At 41.5% G+C, this 17,673-nt stretch overlaps 1 protein-coding gene across 2 annotated transcripts; it reads left to right on the forward strand.

Moving 5' to 3' along the window:
* The first annotated feature begins 243 nt into the window (after window positions 1–243).
* On the forward strand, window positions 244–13,693 carry CHRNB4 (cholinergic receptor nicotinic beta 4 subunit). Of its 2 annotated transcripts, XM_014879108.2 has the most exons (6): window positions 244–670; window positions 5,303–5,448; window positions 7,192–7,236; window positions 7,361–7,470; window positions 9,901–10,873; window positions 12,923–13,693. In XM_014879108.2, exons 1-6 carry the CDS (start codon window positions 616–618, stop codon window positions 13,061–13,063), a joined length of 1,470 nt encoding a protein of 489 aa, XP_014734594.2. In that variant the 5' UTR covers window positions 244–615; the 3' UTR covers window positions 13,064–13,693. The 2 variants fall into 2 exon arrangements, with proteins under 2 accessions (XP_014734594.2, XP_088028480.1); XM_088172354.1 differs by lacking the exon at window positions 7,192–7,236 and having other exon boundaries at window positions 288–670.
* The last annotated feature ends 3,980 nt before the right edge of the window (window positions 13,694–17,673 follow it).

Consider the following 17,673-nt stretch of genomic DNA (forward strand, 5'->3'; position numbering starts at 1 on the left):
ATGCTAATGCCAACAAATCTTCTGTTTCTCTCTTGGTGCTCTCAGAAAGTTTTTGGAGCTCTAGTTTAAAGAGATCACATGTGCAGGCCTTGAAAGTGGAAAAGGGCTGGCAGGAGGAAATAAACTCTCTCTTGACACAGAAAATAACCCTCTGCTGGGGCTATAATTTATTGATACTGAGAGGTTTTATGGCACAAAGTTGTAACCAGCACTCCCCACACAGCTATTCCCACCCACTGCACTCATTAATCAGAAAGCCTTTTAAATGTTATCTAGTGGCAAGAATTAAGCAGTTGTGTTTTGCACATCATGTCCCTCAGCTTGCTCTTTCATTTCCTCTTTTTCAATGTTATCACATTATGTTCACTCTTCTTATTTGCTTTTCCTCTTCACAAAGCTCTTTAAACAGCTGCAAAGGGGGAGGGACCACTATGCTCACGAAAATTCCCCTTTGCAGAACGCTTCTGTCAGGTCCTACTGTCTGTCTCTTTCCAGGCATTTCATACCTCCAAGATTCAGGTTTGCTTTTGCATGTCTTCCCTGAGCATCCCTGCCAGCAGAGCCCACTGCTAGCTGTCGAAGCTGAAGAACAGAAAGCCACATCTCCTTACTGCCATGAGGAAAATGTGCACCCTCGTTCTCTTTGTAGTGGGCTCCTTTTGTCTGAACGGTAAGTGACCTTTTCTTTCTCACCCAGTTTCAGAACAGGGAGAGCTTTTGGGGGTACGAGGTGGGACAGTGACATGAGCTCGCAGACAATTCACAGCCGTCACCTCGGGAGGTTGCTGACTTTAAGAGGATGTATAAAATGGATTATTTTAGTGCTGTTTTGGGCTTGTTTGGTATCAGTACATACACTACGATGGATACGGACAGACAGGTTGGATAGAAAATTATATAACTGTAGGAGATGACAATGATAATCACTAAATAATATCCCTTTAGATGCTCCCAGGATCATCGGTGATAAGAAAAGCAGATATTGTGCTGAAGGTGAAAAAATGAACCATGACATGATCCATAAATATGACAGATCTCATACCTCTACCATTAATTTCTCAAGTTTCTATATTTTGCAAAGTTCATACTTCCAAATTTTTTAAACTAGAATGGAAGCAGTTTAAATTGTCATATGTAAATATATGCTACGAAAAGCATATATTTATGCTTTTTATGCAAGAACGTTTCCCTCAGTCTGTCAGGATTTCTTGGATATGTTTTAGCCAACACAAACAGCCTGAGAGCAGCATAAAATAGTGCATTTAGCACGGGAGCTTCTTCCCATGGAGAGGCTCCACTGAAGTGCTCTGAGAGAAACTGGCTGAAACTGAACCAAGAGCAGATCACACACTTCCCATTCTTACCTTTTCATTCCACACTCGTTTTGTTTCTTCTGTCCCTGAAAGACAACTTTAGAAAACATCTGCTTTGTAACAAAAGGAGAGTGAGGGCCCACTTTAGATTTTTAAATTATAGACTTCTAACCCTTGAGTATTTCCTTTTTTATTTGCATTAATTGCAGTGTAAAAATTAGAGCTCTTTAAAATACAGTAAATTCACTGCTACTTCCATTGGAACAATAAGCATTCCAAATCGGCTGTGTTCTTCTAAGAGGTTGTGAAAATCTTTTTGCTTGAGAGTATGTTGAGAAGTGACAACATCCTGAAGTCATTTCAGAGAAGATAATGGGACTGTTTCATTGCTGCTTCTTACTTGCTCTTTCCCAATTACAGATGGGAACTTGGTCACTTTTTTTGTGAGAGTAAAGGACTAAAATGGAAACACATGCTACAACGTTACTTCTAAACAAATACTATTTCAGTAATATAGTGAAATGCAGTAATATTTCACATTTATTACTATAACTGAATTCAGAGAAACACTAGAAATATGTCTTGTGTTACATTTTGAAATGCAGATGGTGATAACACTGAACTTGCCTGTATCTCACAGCATTGCTCCTGATTCTTTTCTGTAAAAGTCACTACAATAAACTTGTCATTACACTGAAATCAAACAGCATAACCCAGGATGTCTAGTTACTTCACTCTCTGTATTTAAATTAGACTATGTAAAAAGGAAAGTCTCCACAGCAGAGAGAATGAAGCCTGTGGTTTAGTTTCCCCTGCTGTGAAATCAGAAGCATCTTGGCATAATTTTTTTTTAATGTTCATAGTCCCACAAAGAAAACAAACTTACTGAGGAATGTGCACTGCAAGTTATGTGGCAATTGCTCTCCTTGTCACAGAGCAGATGTGCAGCGTGTTCAGTGAAGCTGAAACAATTTATCCAGCTCAGGATCCACCCCAGTGGGCTTTATTTATTACTGCTTTCAGTACACCAAGATATTCCACTCCCAAATTAGGACTGCTTGATCATTGTTGTTAAAATCATTTGTTAAAAGCATCGGTCTACCCTCTGCAACATCTCTGGTGATGACTGCTATTTGGAAAAAAAACAGTTTGTGGGGGAAACTGCACTTCCATTTCTTCCAGCCCTGAGAGGAAAAAGAGACATTTCAAAGGCCTGGCTACTGACACACAATGCACATAAAGATGAAACTGGATGCCTGGTAATTTTGTTCTCATTAAGTGCCATCTGGTTTATATGTAGATTGTTAATGGAAAGTAGACTATAAAAATTAGACAAGAAACGCTCATTTTTCCCCAGTCTGCACAGAGATTGGTTTTAAGGCAGTGCAGGGCTGACATCTAGTGGTGTGTGATACAGGCTTCTGAGTGAGTGAGCCCCTTTATTTCTGATTACTGAGTTCCAAAGAATGGAATGGAATGGCAATTTTATAAAGGATTATCCCTATGAAGGAATGCCTTCACTAGGAACAAATAATGATTTCTCAAAGGGATTCATTGTTGAATAAATGTTTTTTATAATTAAAGTAATGGCTTGTCATTAATGCCCATAAAGTTTCCTAACAGTCAGTTCTGGGAAATCTGAGCTGTTCTCATCAGACATGCAGACCCCACACCATGTTTGGATTTGCAGACCAGACGACTGTAATTGCTAAACGCAGGTTTCAGAGTAAAAACTAATTACAAATCCAAAATTAGCTTTCTGCAAATATTCTACAGTTCCTACTTCTTACTCCCTATTTAGCAAATACTCCCTGTGCTGGAATATTCACAGACAAAGGCAGCAGTGCATTGAAAATATAGTTAACAATTCAAACAAGAACTCACATCTTTGCTCACAGTGTTCAGTGACCACTGAATGAAACAAACCAACCGACAATTTATTTATATTTGAATTATAGCCATGTGCTTATATTGCTTATATAGGCAACAGTGGGAATGTCTACTAGAAAAATATCTACTACAAACAAACCAAATATAAAACTCCACCAAACCACACAATAAAATAATTTTAACAAGGATTCTCTCTTGTTAGTACCACAGGACTTCTAACCTATCCTTACAACCACAAGAGGATTAATTCCTAGAACATGGCCCTGTTTTCTTCACAGTATCAAATCTATATTTTACCCTGATTGCTATACACAAAAAACTCACCCCAGAATCTGAAGCTTAGCAAGACCCAGCATAGCTCTAGCTTGATAAGCTTTTGATTAGGCACCTTGCATTGAGAACAAATGTCATGTTAAAATATCATGTGGTACAGGGCTTTTATAATGACTTGCAGGGAGGTACAAAGCAAGTGTGAATCAAAAAACAAACTGACCCAACAAACACATATTATCCAAACTTGTTTTCCCAAATGCCTTGGAAAGTATTTGAAAAGCCTATTCTGAAGAACAATGTAATAGTTAAGTATAAGTGAAAAATCTGGGCTACAAGGCCACAGCCCATGCTGGCCTTACAAGAATTAAATCAAGCCTGGTGTTTGCCTCAACCTTTCCACAGAGCTTGAGTAAAAGTTGTTCTTAGATGTGAAATCTCTGTTTGATAATCTTTCCTTTTACCTCACTCCACTTTCTCACTAGATCAGAAATAAGAAGGTCTTAGGATATTTTTTTAACCTGAGCTGGATTCAGAAGAAATTCGACTTTCAAGAGAGACTTGCTCAGTCCAGTTCACAAGCAAATGTGGCACCTTCCAGACATGCACACAAACTTTGGCTGCTAATTTGATCCTGGCCTTTTGGTGTCTGCCTTTCCTCAGGCTCCATGGATATGCTACAACATAAAAAAAAACCAAACAAATTAATGTACCACAGATTTAAAATACTTGCATGGCCAGTGGTTTTTTACTGTATGGAACTGCTCTGGGAAATAATGAAGCAAGGATGCTGTAAGGACACTCCCTCATTTCTGCAATATCTAGAGGTGAATTAGGTGAGCTGAATTAGGTGACCTTTTCTATGGAAGAGACATTCTGCCAATTGCATGGGAACCTGCTTTCACTGACACTGTAATTTCATCAGCATCACAACACACAACTGCCCAACACACAGCACAATGTCTCTGGTTCAGTTCTGCTGGCAGGATGTTACCAGGACCTTGCTCATCAGTATTGTCAGGTGGTCAACAGTGCTTTGAAAAGTCCACTGGGATGACTTTAAAAAGCACACAAAGAACATGAGAACACAATAAACGAGCCTGGGGTTGTGCCAGAAGCTTCTCTGCTCCAAGGGGAATGTTCAGGCTTGTTTGATACTGATCTGTAGATACTATATTTTGTAGTCACTGGACTCCAGCTTTGGCAATCAAAGATTTACAGTATTTGTACTAGTCCACAAGTCAGGTTTTACTCCCACATGAAATAAGTCTAACATACTGCCTTGTGTTTTCAAATTTTGAAACAGAAACATCACTAGCTACCAGAGAGTCCCCAGTCATTAAAAAACCCTTTATGACTCCTACAGCTTATCCCTAGGTTTTCTCTTCATAAATCAGTCTTTAAATTTGTATGTGTACCTGCTACTCTGTCTCCTATAGCACTAAAGAGAGAAGTCACAGCTGGACCCTTCCCTTTAGATCATAGAATAATTCTTCCCCTGCTATTCAGAGGGTGGTTTGCTCCCAGTTTCTATTTCTGAGTGTAATCCCAAAAGTATCTACCAATTTGAGCTTCACATTTTATTGCAAAAAAACCCAAAAAGGGTTCTGATTGATCTACTTTGATGTGTGCTCTGTGAAAGACTGTCAACTTCAGCAGAACAGATATCAGTGCAAGCACCATATCCCGTTCACACAAACTTACAGCCTTTAGAAAATCAAAAGCTGTCATTATTTCCCAAAGAGGATCTGATGCTCAGATATTCTGTGACTCCTACATCATGTCACTTTAGTCTCCCTTCCATAATGCTGTTTTGTGATGCTCTACAGGAAGCATGGCAGCAGATGCTGAAGAAAAGCTAATGAACCACCTACTGAGTCCTGACAGATACAATAAGTTAATTCGACCAGCAGTCAACTCCTCCCAGCTGGTATCCATAGAGCTGCAGGTGTCCCTGGCACAGCTCATCAGTGTGGTAAGTTCAAATTAGCCTCTGCCTCTACATGCACTACTACCTGCACTGCACTCCAAGTCAGAGTTGTACTGGTATTGCTACATCTCTGCTCTTTTCTCATTTGTGTAACACTATTAATAGGCAGAGCCCCTACATGCAATTTCCTGGTTTTATACCTCACCATGGAGACACAATGGGGAAATCAGTCTGTGCCTAAGCATCGAAGGACTGGGGCCAGATCTCCATCCAATAGAATTCCATCTAGCTAAAATTCAAAATCATTCCACTGATTTCAGTACAGCTACTGTAAATTACCCCAGGTCAGGACCTGTCCTGGACAGTGCACACCATCCACCACCAGTGGAATGCTAATCCATCTTCTTCTGAAGTGGTCCAATGGCTTGAAAACAAGCTACAAAGCCACATCCAAATCACATGACATATCAGGCATATCAGTAAAGAACACTGGAATGTTGTAAAGAAAAACACACATTAGTTCTGGCTGGAATAGCTTAACATGGTTAAAATAATCCTCATGAAAGCAACTGCTCATATTCAATAAAAACTACTTCAGTGGGTCTAAAAGACACTTTCACTCACAAGGTCAGTATGTGTTTGACAGTTATTCCAAGGTAGAAACACATCATTACTGAGAGAGGTTAACATTAACTGCAGTGGGAATAATTATTTCTGATCTGGGGCTTTCAACTCTGCTGCTCTCTCCCTGGATGACAAAGAGTACAGATGACTGCCTCCCTGTCAGGACTGATGTAAAGGCTAGTGACTGGACTGCTGCAAACTTTTAGAGACATAGAGAATTTATGTTCTGAAATTCCAGAGGAAATGAGAGAGACTCTTGGAACGAAAGAGAAAGTGTGCAAACAGCTGAGGTTACATACACACATGCAGACTGGATATAATATATATGGATACACACAGGTGAATATATGTACACACAGGATTCAATGCCATGTGCACCAGATGAGTCTAGTTAAGTGCTCTGTGTCTCCTGGGGAACTCCAGGACACAGACATGCCTCTGTACATCCTGCACTGCCACCATGAGCAGTGTCCCCCCAGACTGCAGATTCTGGCCACAAAAAGGGAGGTGTCTTGCTCCAGAGGCCCCAGTGACCAACGACCTAAACAAGGTGGATGAACAGGCCAGGATCAAGACCAGCACAGCCCAGTCCTTATCCCTCTATAGCCTCACTCTTCCAGCAGAACAAAACTGGGCATCTGCCAGGCCCCAACAATCTCAAGCATCTTCAGGATCAGACAATTAACTCCTTTTCCTGCAGAAATCCTCCTGACAGATCTTCTACGGGGAGGTTTCTCTTTTGGACTGCTGTGTAGAGACAGCAGTTCATGAAGCAGAGCCTGCCAACTGAGAGATTACACAACAAACCTTACACAACCTCATGTACACCTCCCCGATGGTCAAATGTCCCTCCTGTTTCAAATCACAGGTGGAGAAGTGGGGTGGGGGAGGAAAGCAGCTTAACAAGGTGGTGGTCATTGTTTCCAAATAACAACACTCACTCTTGCCATAAATGTTCCTGTTAAAAGGCATTTGGAAGTCTGCATTGGTGGGGTTATATTTATCATTACTACGTGTACAAGACTGGCCATCTTACCTCAGAGAAATGTCTGTCTTGAAATACACTAGACAAAATCATGCTCAAAACCCCACTGAAGAAATCTTCTTACTGCAATGAAGTGAAACATTTTAGAGGCCAGTTCTTGTCTCCGTTTTTCCCTGCAGAATGAACGGGAGCAGATCATGACCACGAACGTCTGGCTGAACCAGGTAACAAAGCCACAGAGAAATGGCTCTTGCAAAGCACAAATGTGACTGCTTTGACTCCATCACACCATTGTTCTGTCAGTGCTGCTCTGGACACTCCCATCACTGCTGTAAATTCTTCTCTTAGGAGTGGATTGATTACCGGCTGGCTTGGAAGCCCTCTGACTATGAAGGAATAAATAAGCTGAGAATACCTGCAAAACACATCTGGTTGCCAGACATTGTGCTTTACAATAAGTAAGTAAAACTGGTGTAGTTTACACAGACAATGAACAAAACTTTAACCAAGAAATAAACATCAGAAACAGCGAAGTAGGAAAATGGAAAAATGTTAAAACTGAATTTTGTCACTTTTAGATAGCAAGAAGTGTATCTGACTGGGCTACCTGGCTCAAAGATAATTTTAGTAACATCAGTGCCCTGGTTGAAGAAATTCCAGCAGAGCTGGAAGATGTCTGCACTGTGAGCAGTTACAGAGAGGATCCATGACAAGGTTCACAACTGAGAGATTTATATGAAAATAGACTGTATGGAAAGAATAAATTGTAGGTCTAAGTGCAGTTGCAAGAAGACATCTGGTTTGGGTCTGAGATACAGTTTTGTCTCCTTCTTCCCCCACTGACCCCAGGACATAAATCCGTGACAAAGTTCACACATACCATAACTCCAGGAGCTCATATTCATGTAGAAAACCAAATTATATTCCATTTCCATAAAGCATTGAAAAAATCCATTCTATGAACACATAATAAAACTGTCAGCATTTGACCCTATTGCTTTATAGTGCTGAGAAAAATATACTTCAGTTCCTCTTTAAAGCAAACAGCTAACTGGCAATTTTGTTTTGCTTTGGTTTAAGTCCCTCTAAGTCTCAAGCAAAACCTTGAAGTGGATTAGGAACTAAATTTTTTTAAATAATCAAAATTTATACTTTTATGATACTTTGAAAACCAATGAATTCATGAACACATGATGATTTATGAACATATACAGATGGGAAACCCAGGAAGTTTATATATAACTGAGTTAAGTCCTTGGAATCCTACTACTGGAAACCAGATTTGATGAACACTTAAAACTAATGTATTAGTCACAAAATAATTCAGCCAGTGGATTAGGATGTACTCTGCCTGCTCAAAGCTTGTTCTGGTAAATTGTGCCTCTGCCCTCTGCTTCTTTTTGCTACTGGCCAAGTGATACCATTTAATAGTTTGTAAAAATAGAAATGAATAGTTTCAAAAGGTTTCTTAAATGCACAGGAACAAGCCTCACTGTATTGGATTTCTACATTAGTACAAATCTTCAATTAAATTTTAGCTGAAGGAGAGCTCTGTGTAATTTCCTGCTCCTGGAACAGAGCTTCACAGGCATCAGTCAGTTCAAGGTGCTCAGGAGAACACAAAGCAGGTCCCCATGCCCACAGCTCTGTCTGGGATTGTGCAGAGGGCTCTGAGACTGCAGCCCAGCCTCTGCCCCCAAGTGACACAGGGCACTCAGCACCACAACTCACATATTCCCAGCCAGGAGTCTGCCCAGCACATGGCATGGCAGGATGGCAAAGCTAACTCAGGGAATATAGATATGTCACAATCCAATTCATTTCTCAAAAAATAGTTATTCTATTGGCAATGAACTAATGACCCCTATTAGTGGCTGTAGCCACTCACTCCTGCATCTGGTTGTTTCACTGTCTGCATGAATTAGCTACAAAGATCTCAGCTCAGTGCCAGGTACCCATTGCCTCACTCAGGTGAGCCCTTTCCAGAGCCAAACCTAACTGATCCAGACACATGTGCCAAGCCTTAGATATCTGTAGCATTTCCTGCTAGAAAGAAAAAATTAAAAAATCACCCTTAACACTGAAATAACTCTATTTTCCATGATGCCTTGTCAACAAACACAAATACTACTTAATGGCTTCAACAGCCCTACCTTGTTTGCCCAGACTGCTGGGCATGAGAAGATACTGCTGACTGATACTAAGCTTCTCCCTGAGTTAAAAGGCCCATCACAACACAGAAGACTCTCCTGGTGGAAGTTCAGCAGTTGGAAGAGATACAAAGCCAAGATTAATTGTGGGCACTAAGAACACCGTGGCTTGTCTGTTCTGGTTTTGTAATAAGTAAACATTAACTGGAGAGACACAATAAATTATAACCCATATAATTACATTTTCTCTGCCTACACTCTCCCTGCATTGCTAACTAATGCTGCTCGTCCTTCTTTCCCTGTCCAAGCCATTTAGGAGTGGTGCTCTGTGTTCTTAGCAGTGGCTATTTTCCAGATCAAAGGTATCTCTGTTTTCACATGGGATGATCTCATTTTTGCTCAGCCTTCAGAGATGTAGGAAGCTTTAATTACTTGAGCAAACATTTACAAAATGCATTGATTTCTTTGGATAAAACAGAGGTGTGCATTTGGTATTTAATAATAATTTTATAACTTTTTTCTGTAAGTATTGGACCAAAACCCAACTCTCTGATAGGGAGAAATGTGTATCAAGTTATAACTCCCTCCGGCATAGATTTCAGAATAAAAGTGTTACCAAACTTTGATTCTTGTAACACCTGGGGCCCACAGGACCAAGAAAGTCAGACGTTTTCTGTTTTGAACTATGTTTTTCCTCCTAATATTTCACCCTTTGTCCCCTTTGTCTGCGGCGGTTAGTGCGGACGGCACGTACGAAGTCTCGCTGTACACAAACGCCATTGTAAAGAACAACGGGAGCATTCGCTGGCTGCCACCTGCCATTTACAAGAGCGCCTGCAAGATTGAGGTGAAGCATTTCCCCTTTGACCAACAGAACTGCACGCTCAAGTTCCGCTCCTGGACGTACGACCACACAGAAATTGATATGGTGCTGAAGACTTCCATGGCAAGCATGGACGACTTCACGCCCAGCGGAGAGTGGGACATTGTAGCACTCCCAGGAAGAAGGACTGTAAATCCTCTGGACCCCAGTTATGTTGATGTGACATATGACTTCATCATTAAAAGGAAACCACTTTTTTATACCATCAATCTTATCATTCCCTGCGTGCTAATTACATCCTTAGCCATCCTAGTATTCTACTTGCCTTCAGACTGTGGTGAAAAAATGACCTTGTGCATATCTGTGTTGCTTGCCTTGACTGTGTTCTTGCTGCTGATCTCCAAAATTGTCCCTCCAACATCTCTAGATGTTCCACTGATTGGGAAGTATCTCATGTTTACAATGGTTCTGGTGACCTTCTCAATAGTTACCAGTGTGTGTGTGCTCAATGTCCACCACAGATCTCCAAGCACTCACACTATGCCCCCCTGGGTAAAGCTGGTTTTCCTCGAAAGGCTCCCAGCCTATCTCTTCATGAAGCGCCCAGAAAATCATTCTCCACGGCAAAAGCCATGCAACTGCAAAAAGACAAAAGCAGACAATCCTTGTATGGAGCCATCTGACTTCTACAAGAACTCTACCTATTTTTTGAATACAGCTTCTGCCAAAAGATACGAGATGAAAGCCTCTGAGACACTTGACAATGTCAGCAATCACCGAGATTTTAGGTTAAGAACAGGCACGAAATTTTCTCCTGAAGTGCAAGAAGCAATAGATGGAGTCAGTTTTATAGCAGAGCACATGAAAAGCGATGACAACGACCAGAGTGTAAGTAAAAATGAGCAATCCCTGTCCTTCCAAACTTCATCTCCTATCCTGCTCTGTAACACACTGCTCCTCAAAAAGCATATTTGAACTCTCTAGCTATTGTCAAGATTTTAGAGAGATTCTAGATATAGCTCATGAGAGGAAACAATTTATGCCATTAATGAACAGCAATTTAGTAACTGCAAATACTCTCCTGATAAATAACACGGACATTTCTACAAAAAGAGTTTGCTGATTGCCCAGTAATTCATGAAACACTCTTAAAAAAGCTTTGTTGTCACATTCAAGTGGTGATTGGCAGGGGAAGAAAGCAATATTCAGTTCCAGGTTAGAAATAGAATCTTTTTCACCACTATGAATCAGTAAGACTACAATTCGACCCATGGCCAAGCCAAGTTAACCAGAAACAACATACCTGCAGCTCATGTATTTATTTACCTAAATGAGCACAGCAGGAGGATTTAGCAAAATTGGTAGAAGGCCTTTGCAAACACCCTCTCTGGGCTAAGACACCTGTATCTATATGGCAAACACCATGGGTGGGATTAAAAACCTCAGCAGGGCTGACACTTCTTTCATTTGAGTTATTTATATATATACCAGACTTATTACTGGCTAGGAGAAATATTTTATTTAAGCAGTGCTGCTGCTACTCTATTCCCTGCTCTACTCACAGGCAATTAGCTAGCACAGTAGAGCTGACTGAAACATGCTGTGAACAATGCTTGGAAAACTCAGGTGGGTCACAGGTTTTTTTTAGACAAGCACCCACAACTGGGAAAAATCATCCTCATACCCACCATTGTCCTCTCTCTAATCCAGACCCCAGTGAGACTCCAGGTTCTGTACTTCTGCTGTGCTTCCCCTCCCTCAGCCAAGCAGATTAAATGAAGTCTGGTTTCTGATCTTGCACAAGTCCCTTGAGGAGCATGCTGCTGAGTAGTTCATGTTTTCTATTAACTGAAATTACTGTCAATATAAATAAAGAAGTTCAGCTATTAACATTAGACATGAGCTTGTAAACATTGAAACTGAAGCCAACTTCATAGTGCAGGAAAAGGTTTTCTAATAGCTCAGAAATTCTTGCAAGGATGTGTTGCACGTTAAAGGATCTACAAAGCTTTTGCCTGACAGTAAGAAAAATTTTCAAGAGCATTTTATATATTGAAAATCCACTTACTGTTTTCACATAGAGTGCTCTGATATTACATATAATTTTTCTAGACTCAAAACTTTATTCTCTGCTTCCTTCCCTTATCACAACGGTCTGATAACAGCTGTTCATGGACATTTAAATGGTCTGACTGCAGAAGCATTCAACTCCTGTTAGCAGCAGTGGGAATTAAAAGTGTGCACAGAAGGGAAAATATGTAATATTCTAATATCAGACATGATTCAACTGACAAGGATGATAAAGTCACTGACGTGAGGACATCCTATGTGTAACTAGAATCAATGAGAGAGGAAAAATTATTCCTGAGATGCAAATGAAGATTAATACATTTCCCCTGTACAATAATAGCCCAATTAGTCACTTCAGTCTGAGACAGAATCTAAGGCCATGACTTTGAAAGACAACATATGCAGGGCAAAAAGGGGTTTTAATAAAAGCAACAGTATTAATATGCATTAAACCCATGAATAAGATGACTGCTGATAAGAAAAGAACTCTGAAGCTAACCTTGTTTAACAGCAGTAAACAACATCTATTTTTGCCCATTGAGATTAATAGCATTTATAAACTAAATTGAAGAAAAAAAAAAATCCCTAATTAGATTATAGTGTGGGTCCTTCAGGGCTGGCACCACACCAGGCAGCCACACTCAGCATCTGATGTATCCAAGAAAGCTAATAAATATTTACTGTATTTTTCCCCACTGCTCGGATGGGTTGTAGGAGAAAAATCCCTTACCAATCCTAAAGTCAGTTCATTCCCTGGACCTTGATCTGTTTCCTTTGATTTTGATAAACAAAAGCTCAGCATTAGCAAGAGAAAGACCAAAAGAATATGACAAATTGCTAATATCTTTAATTGGCTTTTTCTTCCAGGTCATTGAAGATTGGAAGTATGTTGCCATGGTAGTGGACAGGCTGTTTCTCTGGATATTTGTCCTTGTTTGTGTCCTGGGGACTGTTGGATTATTTCTGCAACCACTTTTTCAAAACCACACTGCTGCCATAAATCCTTAGCTATTATTGAAAATTGTCAATACTTACACAGACATTTGGTCTCATTCTGCTCTCAGTTCCCCTGTGTTAACTCCACAGAGATTCACTTACATCCCTTGGAGTAGGGAAAAGGAAAGTAGAACTTGACTTATTAGGATAGGAAAAAAAGCAAAACAAACAGAAAACTTTCTTTTTTTGTTTCCAGTGAATCCAGTACTTCTGGTGATATCTTGCCCTTTTTTCAATTATTTGAAGTCTGAACATTACAGTGATTTTTACCATACAAGATGTCATCCTGGCATCATCATCATATTATTATTATGTATTTTAAATATATTGCCTTAGGAAGGATATTTTCTTTCCTTAGAATACTGCAATTGCCCTATTGCAAAGAAGGTACTACTGTGAAATTTATTTCCTTCAAATGCATCAAAACTATTTATGTCTGAAAGAGCTTTGCAAGTGGGTTTGATGCTTAAATCTGAAGTGAGAAACAGAAACACTTCTGAGGTAACCACTGAAAGGTTTCTCACCTTGCCATCTCTGGTAGCCAATGGATCAACAAAGGCCAAATTAATATATGACAAACAAACATGTATATAATACTCTGTTTGATGATGAAATAGAAATAAAACAGAAAATTTTCCTTTATACAGATTTAGTCCTCAATTTCCTGCAAGTTTAACACCTCGTGTATCTGGGGCACAGACACACTTTAATGAGTCTAAGGCTACAAGGACATGAGAGCAACGGGAGAAGACAACGGTGAAAGGCAGCAAGAATGAGAGGACACCTGAGCACACACAGACCTGGGTGATTTTCTGGGGAGATTTTAATGTGGATTTAAGTATAACCCTCAACAGATCAGCTAGGGAAGCACATAGAGTCTTAAAGTCTTTGGCAAAGGACAGATCAAAGCCCTAGACCCCCATCACAGGACAACCCCACCACAGTTTGTTCCAGGTAACCTGCAAAAAGAGAAGTGGGCTCCTGGCACTTCTCAAGTTAAAACAACCTCAGTTTTTCCTTGGAGGGCTGTAAGGACACACAATTGTACCACTATTGGTAAGTACAACTAATGCCTGGTGAACAAACTTGAAATCCACAATTATTTCTGAAGGGGATTTGAGGCTCACCTGTCCCAGGAGGATTAAACCTGTGTTTTTCAACAAGCCACAGCTGAAGACAGTTCCAGCTCTACTCGCCTGCATCAAGACCAAGCTCCATTTCTGCCTCCATTGCCATTCCCAGGCAGCCCTGGATAAGTACACAGATGTAGCTGTGCCAGACCTTTGCAATTGTTAGCTGCACTCACTCCCTCCCAGCCTGTGGCTGAACCCCTCTGCACCAGTGGCACCCCCACATCCCTGAGGCCTGGGGGGCTCCCCAGGGGCCTGAGCATTGAGCAGGGCCAGGTGCCCAGCAGTCTGACGAGGTAGGGAAAAGTATCACAAGTGGGCTGGGTGAGGCTGCCTTCAGCCCCACCTTAGGAGAAGGAAGGGCTCACACTGCCACCCTCCCTCCATTGCCCTTCCTCTGAGCACTGTAACTGTGTGCCTCACACACAGGGCAGGGAGGTGAGGGATAACTGTACCTGCCCTACTGATGCAGCTACACCCTGGGATCACCACATCCTCCTCTCACAGAGGGGACAGTCCCTGGCCATCTCCCCAAACATTAACTGTTCGGGACATTCCCACAGTGAACGGTGGGTGGTGTAAAGTTTCAATGGGTCAAACGGGCTTTCCCCGCCTTAAATATTCCTTCTCCTTTTCACACCTAGAGAGCAGAGGTACCTCTGCAGGCAGCTGAAACAACAGCTGTGAGGTGAGACGGGGCACGGCCAGCCCCCGAGCAGAGAGCTGCCTTCCCCAAGCAAGGAGATGCTGCTGTAGGTTAGGATACATCCCAACCACAGGTGCACACACTGCCCAGCTGCTGAGCAGCTGCTTCTGCTTCATGGAAGCCAGAGAAGCTGCTAGCACTGTGCAGGCAGTGTAAAGGCCCTTTAAATATCAAAATAACCCTGAACAGGGAATCTGACAGAGGCAGTGCAGACTTAAACGCTGTGAGAGCTGTTGCACACTCCTTGAGGATAGGAGGGACAGGGACTCTCCCAGCCAAGCAGCCATGGGTGCAGCAGGGCAGCTGCAGCCCCCCTGACCGAGCACAGAGCCCCTTTCTATTGTCTTCACCCAGCAGCAACAGCACTCTGGGCTCTGTCCCACTCTCACCCTCATTGCTCTCCCCCCTTCTCCTCTATCCTCCCCCTCGCTGCCTGAATGCAGCTGAAATGAGGCCTCAGGTGCTCCCGTCTCAGAACTGGCCTTATCTTTATGAGCAGTAAAGACTGATAATGCTTGGTTCTGTAATTGCAGCCTTCAGCTGAATTATCCCCAGCGTGGACAAAAGTTTTAGAAAGGATTTGGCAGCTCAGTTAGCTGCTATCACGGGGTCCAGGCAGATGAAGGCCTCAGACTTGACAAACCCAGAAAAAGCTTTCAAGAGGCACATTGCTGGCCCCAGGGAGATCCCTGCAGAACCAGAGCTCCTCATCTAGGAAATGCTTTCCATACACTGTGGCCCCCTTTCTCCTTTTTTAATAATGAGTGATTTTTCTAGTTATGTTCTTGGAAACCATTCCTGTATCTTCAGCATTTCCAGATATCATTTAATCCATAGCAAGCTTCAGAGTGAAAAATTTCACACAAAGTCCTAAAATTCTGAAAAATCTGACCTCTTAAAACTGCATTTTCCAATTGGCAAATGCTATTTCTGCCTAACCCTCAGCAGTTCCACCTACATAATAGATAGGACTCCTCCCAGTTTAACTTGTCAAGGAATTTTCAGGATTTTCTGCTTTGATTTTTTGCAAAATTTTAAAACTAAAAGACTGGAGAAAGGGAAATATAAAAAATGTCTTCTTGCAGGCAAATATGAATGTGATAATGTCCCAGCTCATTGAACAAAATAAACTTCAACATTTCTACTGTTCAGGGGTTTTACCATAATACTTTCCATTATTAAAAAAGTGGACATTCAGAATGTATTTTACACTAAAATTGTTTTTCAATGTTAGTGTGCAACCAGCCTTTGCTTCCCTACTAGTGAGGAAAAACCTCTGTTTGGTTTCTCTCCATTCCTTACCATTACAAAATTCTTTAATCCTGAACCAATCTTGCCTTCCATCAGAACACGTAGGAATTCCAACACCACCACTCACATGCACCACCTGCACTCAGATGAGTTACTGGGGACCCTTCTGCACCCCTGTAGTCACAGCAAACTGGGAACAATGGGGAGCATCAATACCTCAGACCAAAGGTGGGAAAATATTCTTTTCTTCATCACCTGAGCTGATTAAGGTTTGATCTTAACAAATCTTAACAAAGCAAAACCCCTCTAATAGCAGCATGTTTATTAAAGATCAAAGGCTGCATAGTTTGTAACTGCAGATCTTCCTGGGTAGATCAGCTTCCCCCTACCCAGACAAATTCTTCTTCTGTGTAGTTCTGCAATGCAGTCATGATGATGTGTTCTCATCACATCGCCCTCCCCAGCCATAAAAATAATTCTACCACAATTCTGAACTGATTTCACCAGGAGATCCAGCATGGGGTGATAGAAACAAAATATCTGTGCAGTACAGACACCACTGAAAATTTCAGTAACTAGGCAAATTAAGCCAAAATACCTATATCTCTTGATGAAATGGCTCTGTGCTTCTTCTGCAGACCAGTGTTTCCCAAATCGTTCAGGTTAAACACTGACTTTTGGGGAGCACATGATGTGATCTTTGAAGCTTTCACTCATTTCTAGTTGGCATTAAAAAGAACAAACAAAATTCTCAGTTGTAATGCTGCCTGTAGCAAGGAGACAGAAAGGGAAAACATTTCGCCTCAATGCCCTGGAAATGCAAAACCAAAAGTAACCACAAAGGGTTAAGCTAAAAGACCAAGCATCCGAGTTCTCTGGAAAAAAAGAAATAAAATCAAATGGACAGTAAAGCCTATTTCCTCCACACTAATAGAATTACAGAAATTATCATAAGAGCGTGTGTCTGGGGACAAACTGAATGATGCTCTGAGAGATAGGGCTAAGAGGATAAACAAGCTCAGTGCCAAGAACTGAACCCAGTCTGGTGCTCTTTCTCCCACTGCTCTCTCAGCACAGCACCAAATGGGGTCACTGCTGATCCTTCCCTAAGGGCAGGCCGTGAAGCACCTTTTGGTGCATTCCTGTCCCACAGGGCTTCCTTCTCATCGGTTCTAAACGAGAGGGTAGAATCCCATATTTCTCTCCCCGCTTCCTCCTTTTACACAAATGTGTGCAACAACCACTGCATGAGCCTTGCATCACCCAGTCATTCCAAATGGGGAAGGCAGTGCAAAAGGTGACCTGTGAGTTAACAATGAAGCTGGTGGGCACCTGGGAAATGCTTCACTTTGCAAGTCATGATTTTAAGGTTGAACTTCAAAACTACTCCTCCTTCTTCCTAGTGTCCTTTCCCATGAACAACAAGGTTTTGTGGGATCAAGTTGGGATCCTGTGCTTGTATTCCCCTTCTCAAATTTCACCTTTCTAATCTACAAAATAGGAATGGTCCAAAGACAGTTATTCTCAAGGGTTTG

Source organism: Sturnus vulgaris, chromosome 13, assembly GCF_052056855.1.
Source record: "Sturnus vulgaris isolate bStuVul1 chromosome 13, bStuVul1.hap1, whole genome shotgun sequence".
NCBI classification, from domain to species: Eukaryota; Metazoa; Chordata; class Aves; order Passeriformes; family Sturnidae; genus Sturnus; species Sturnus vulgaris.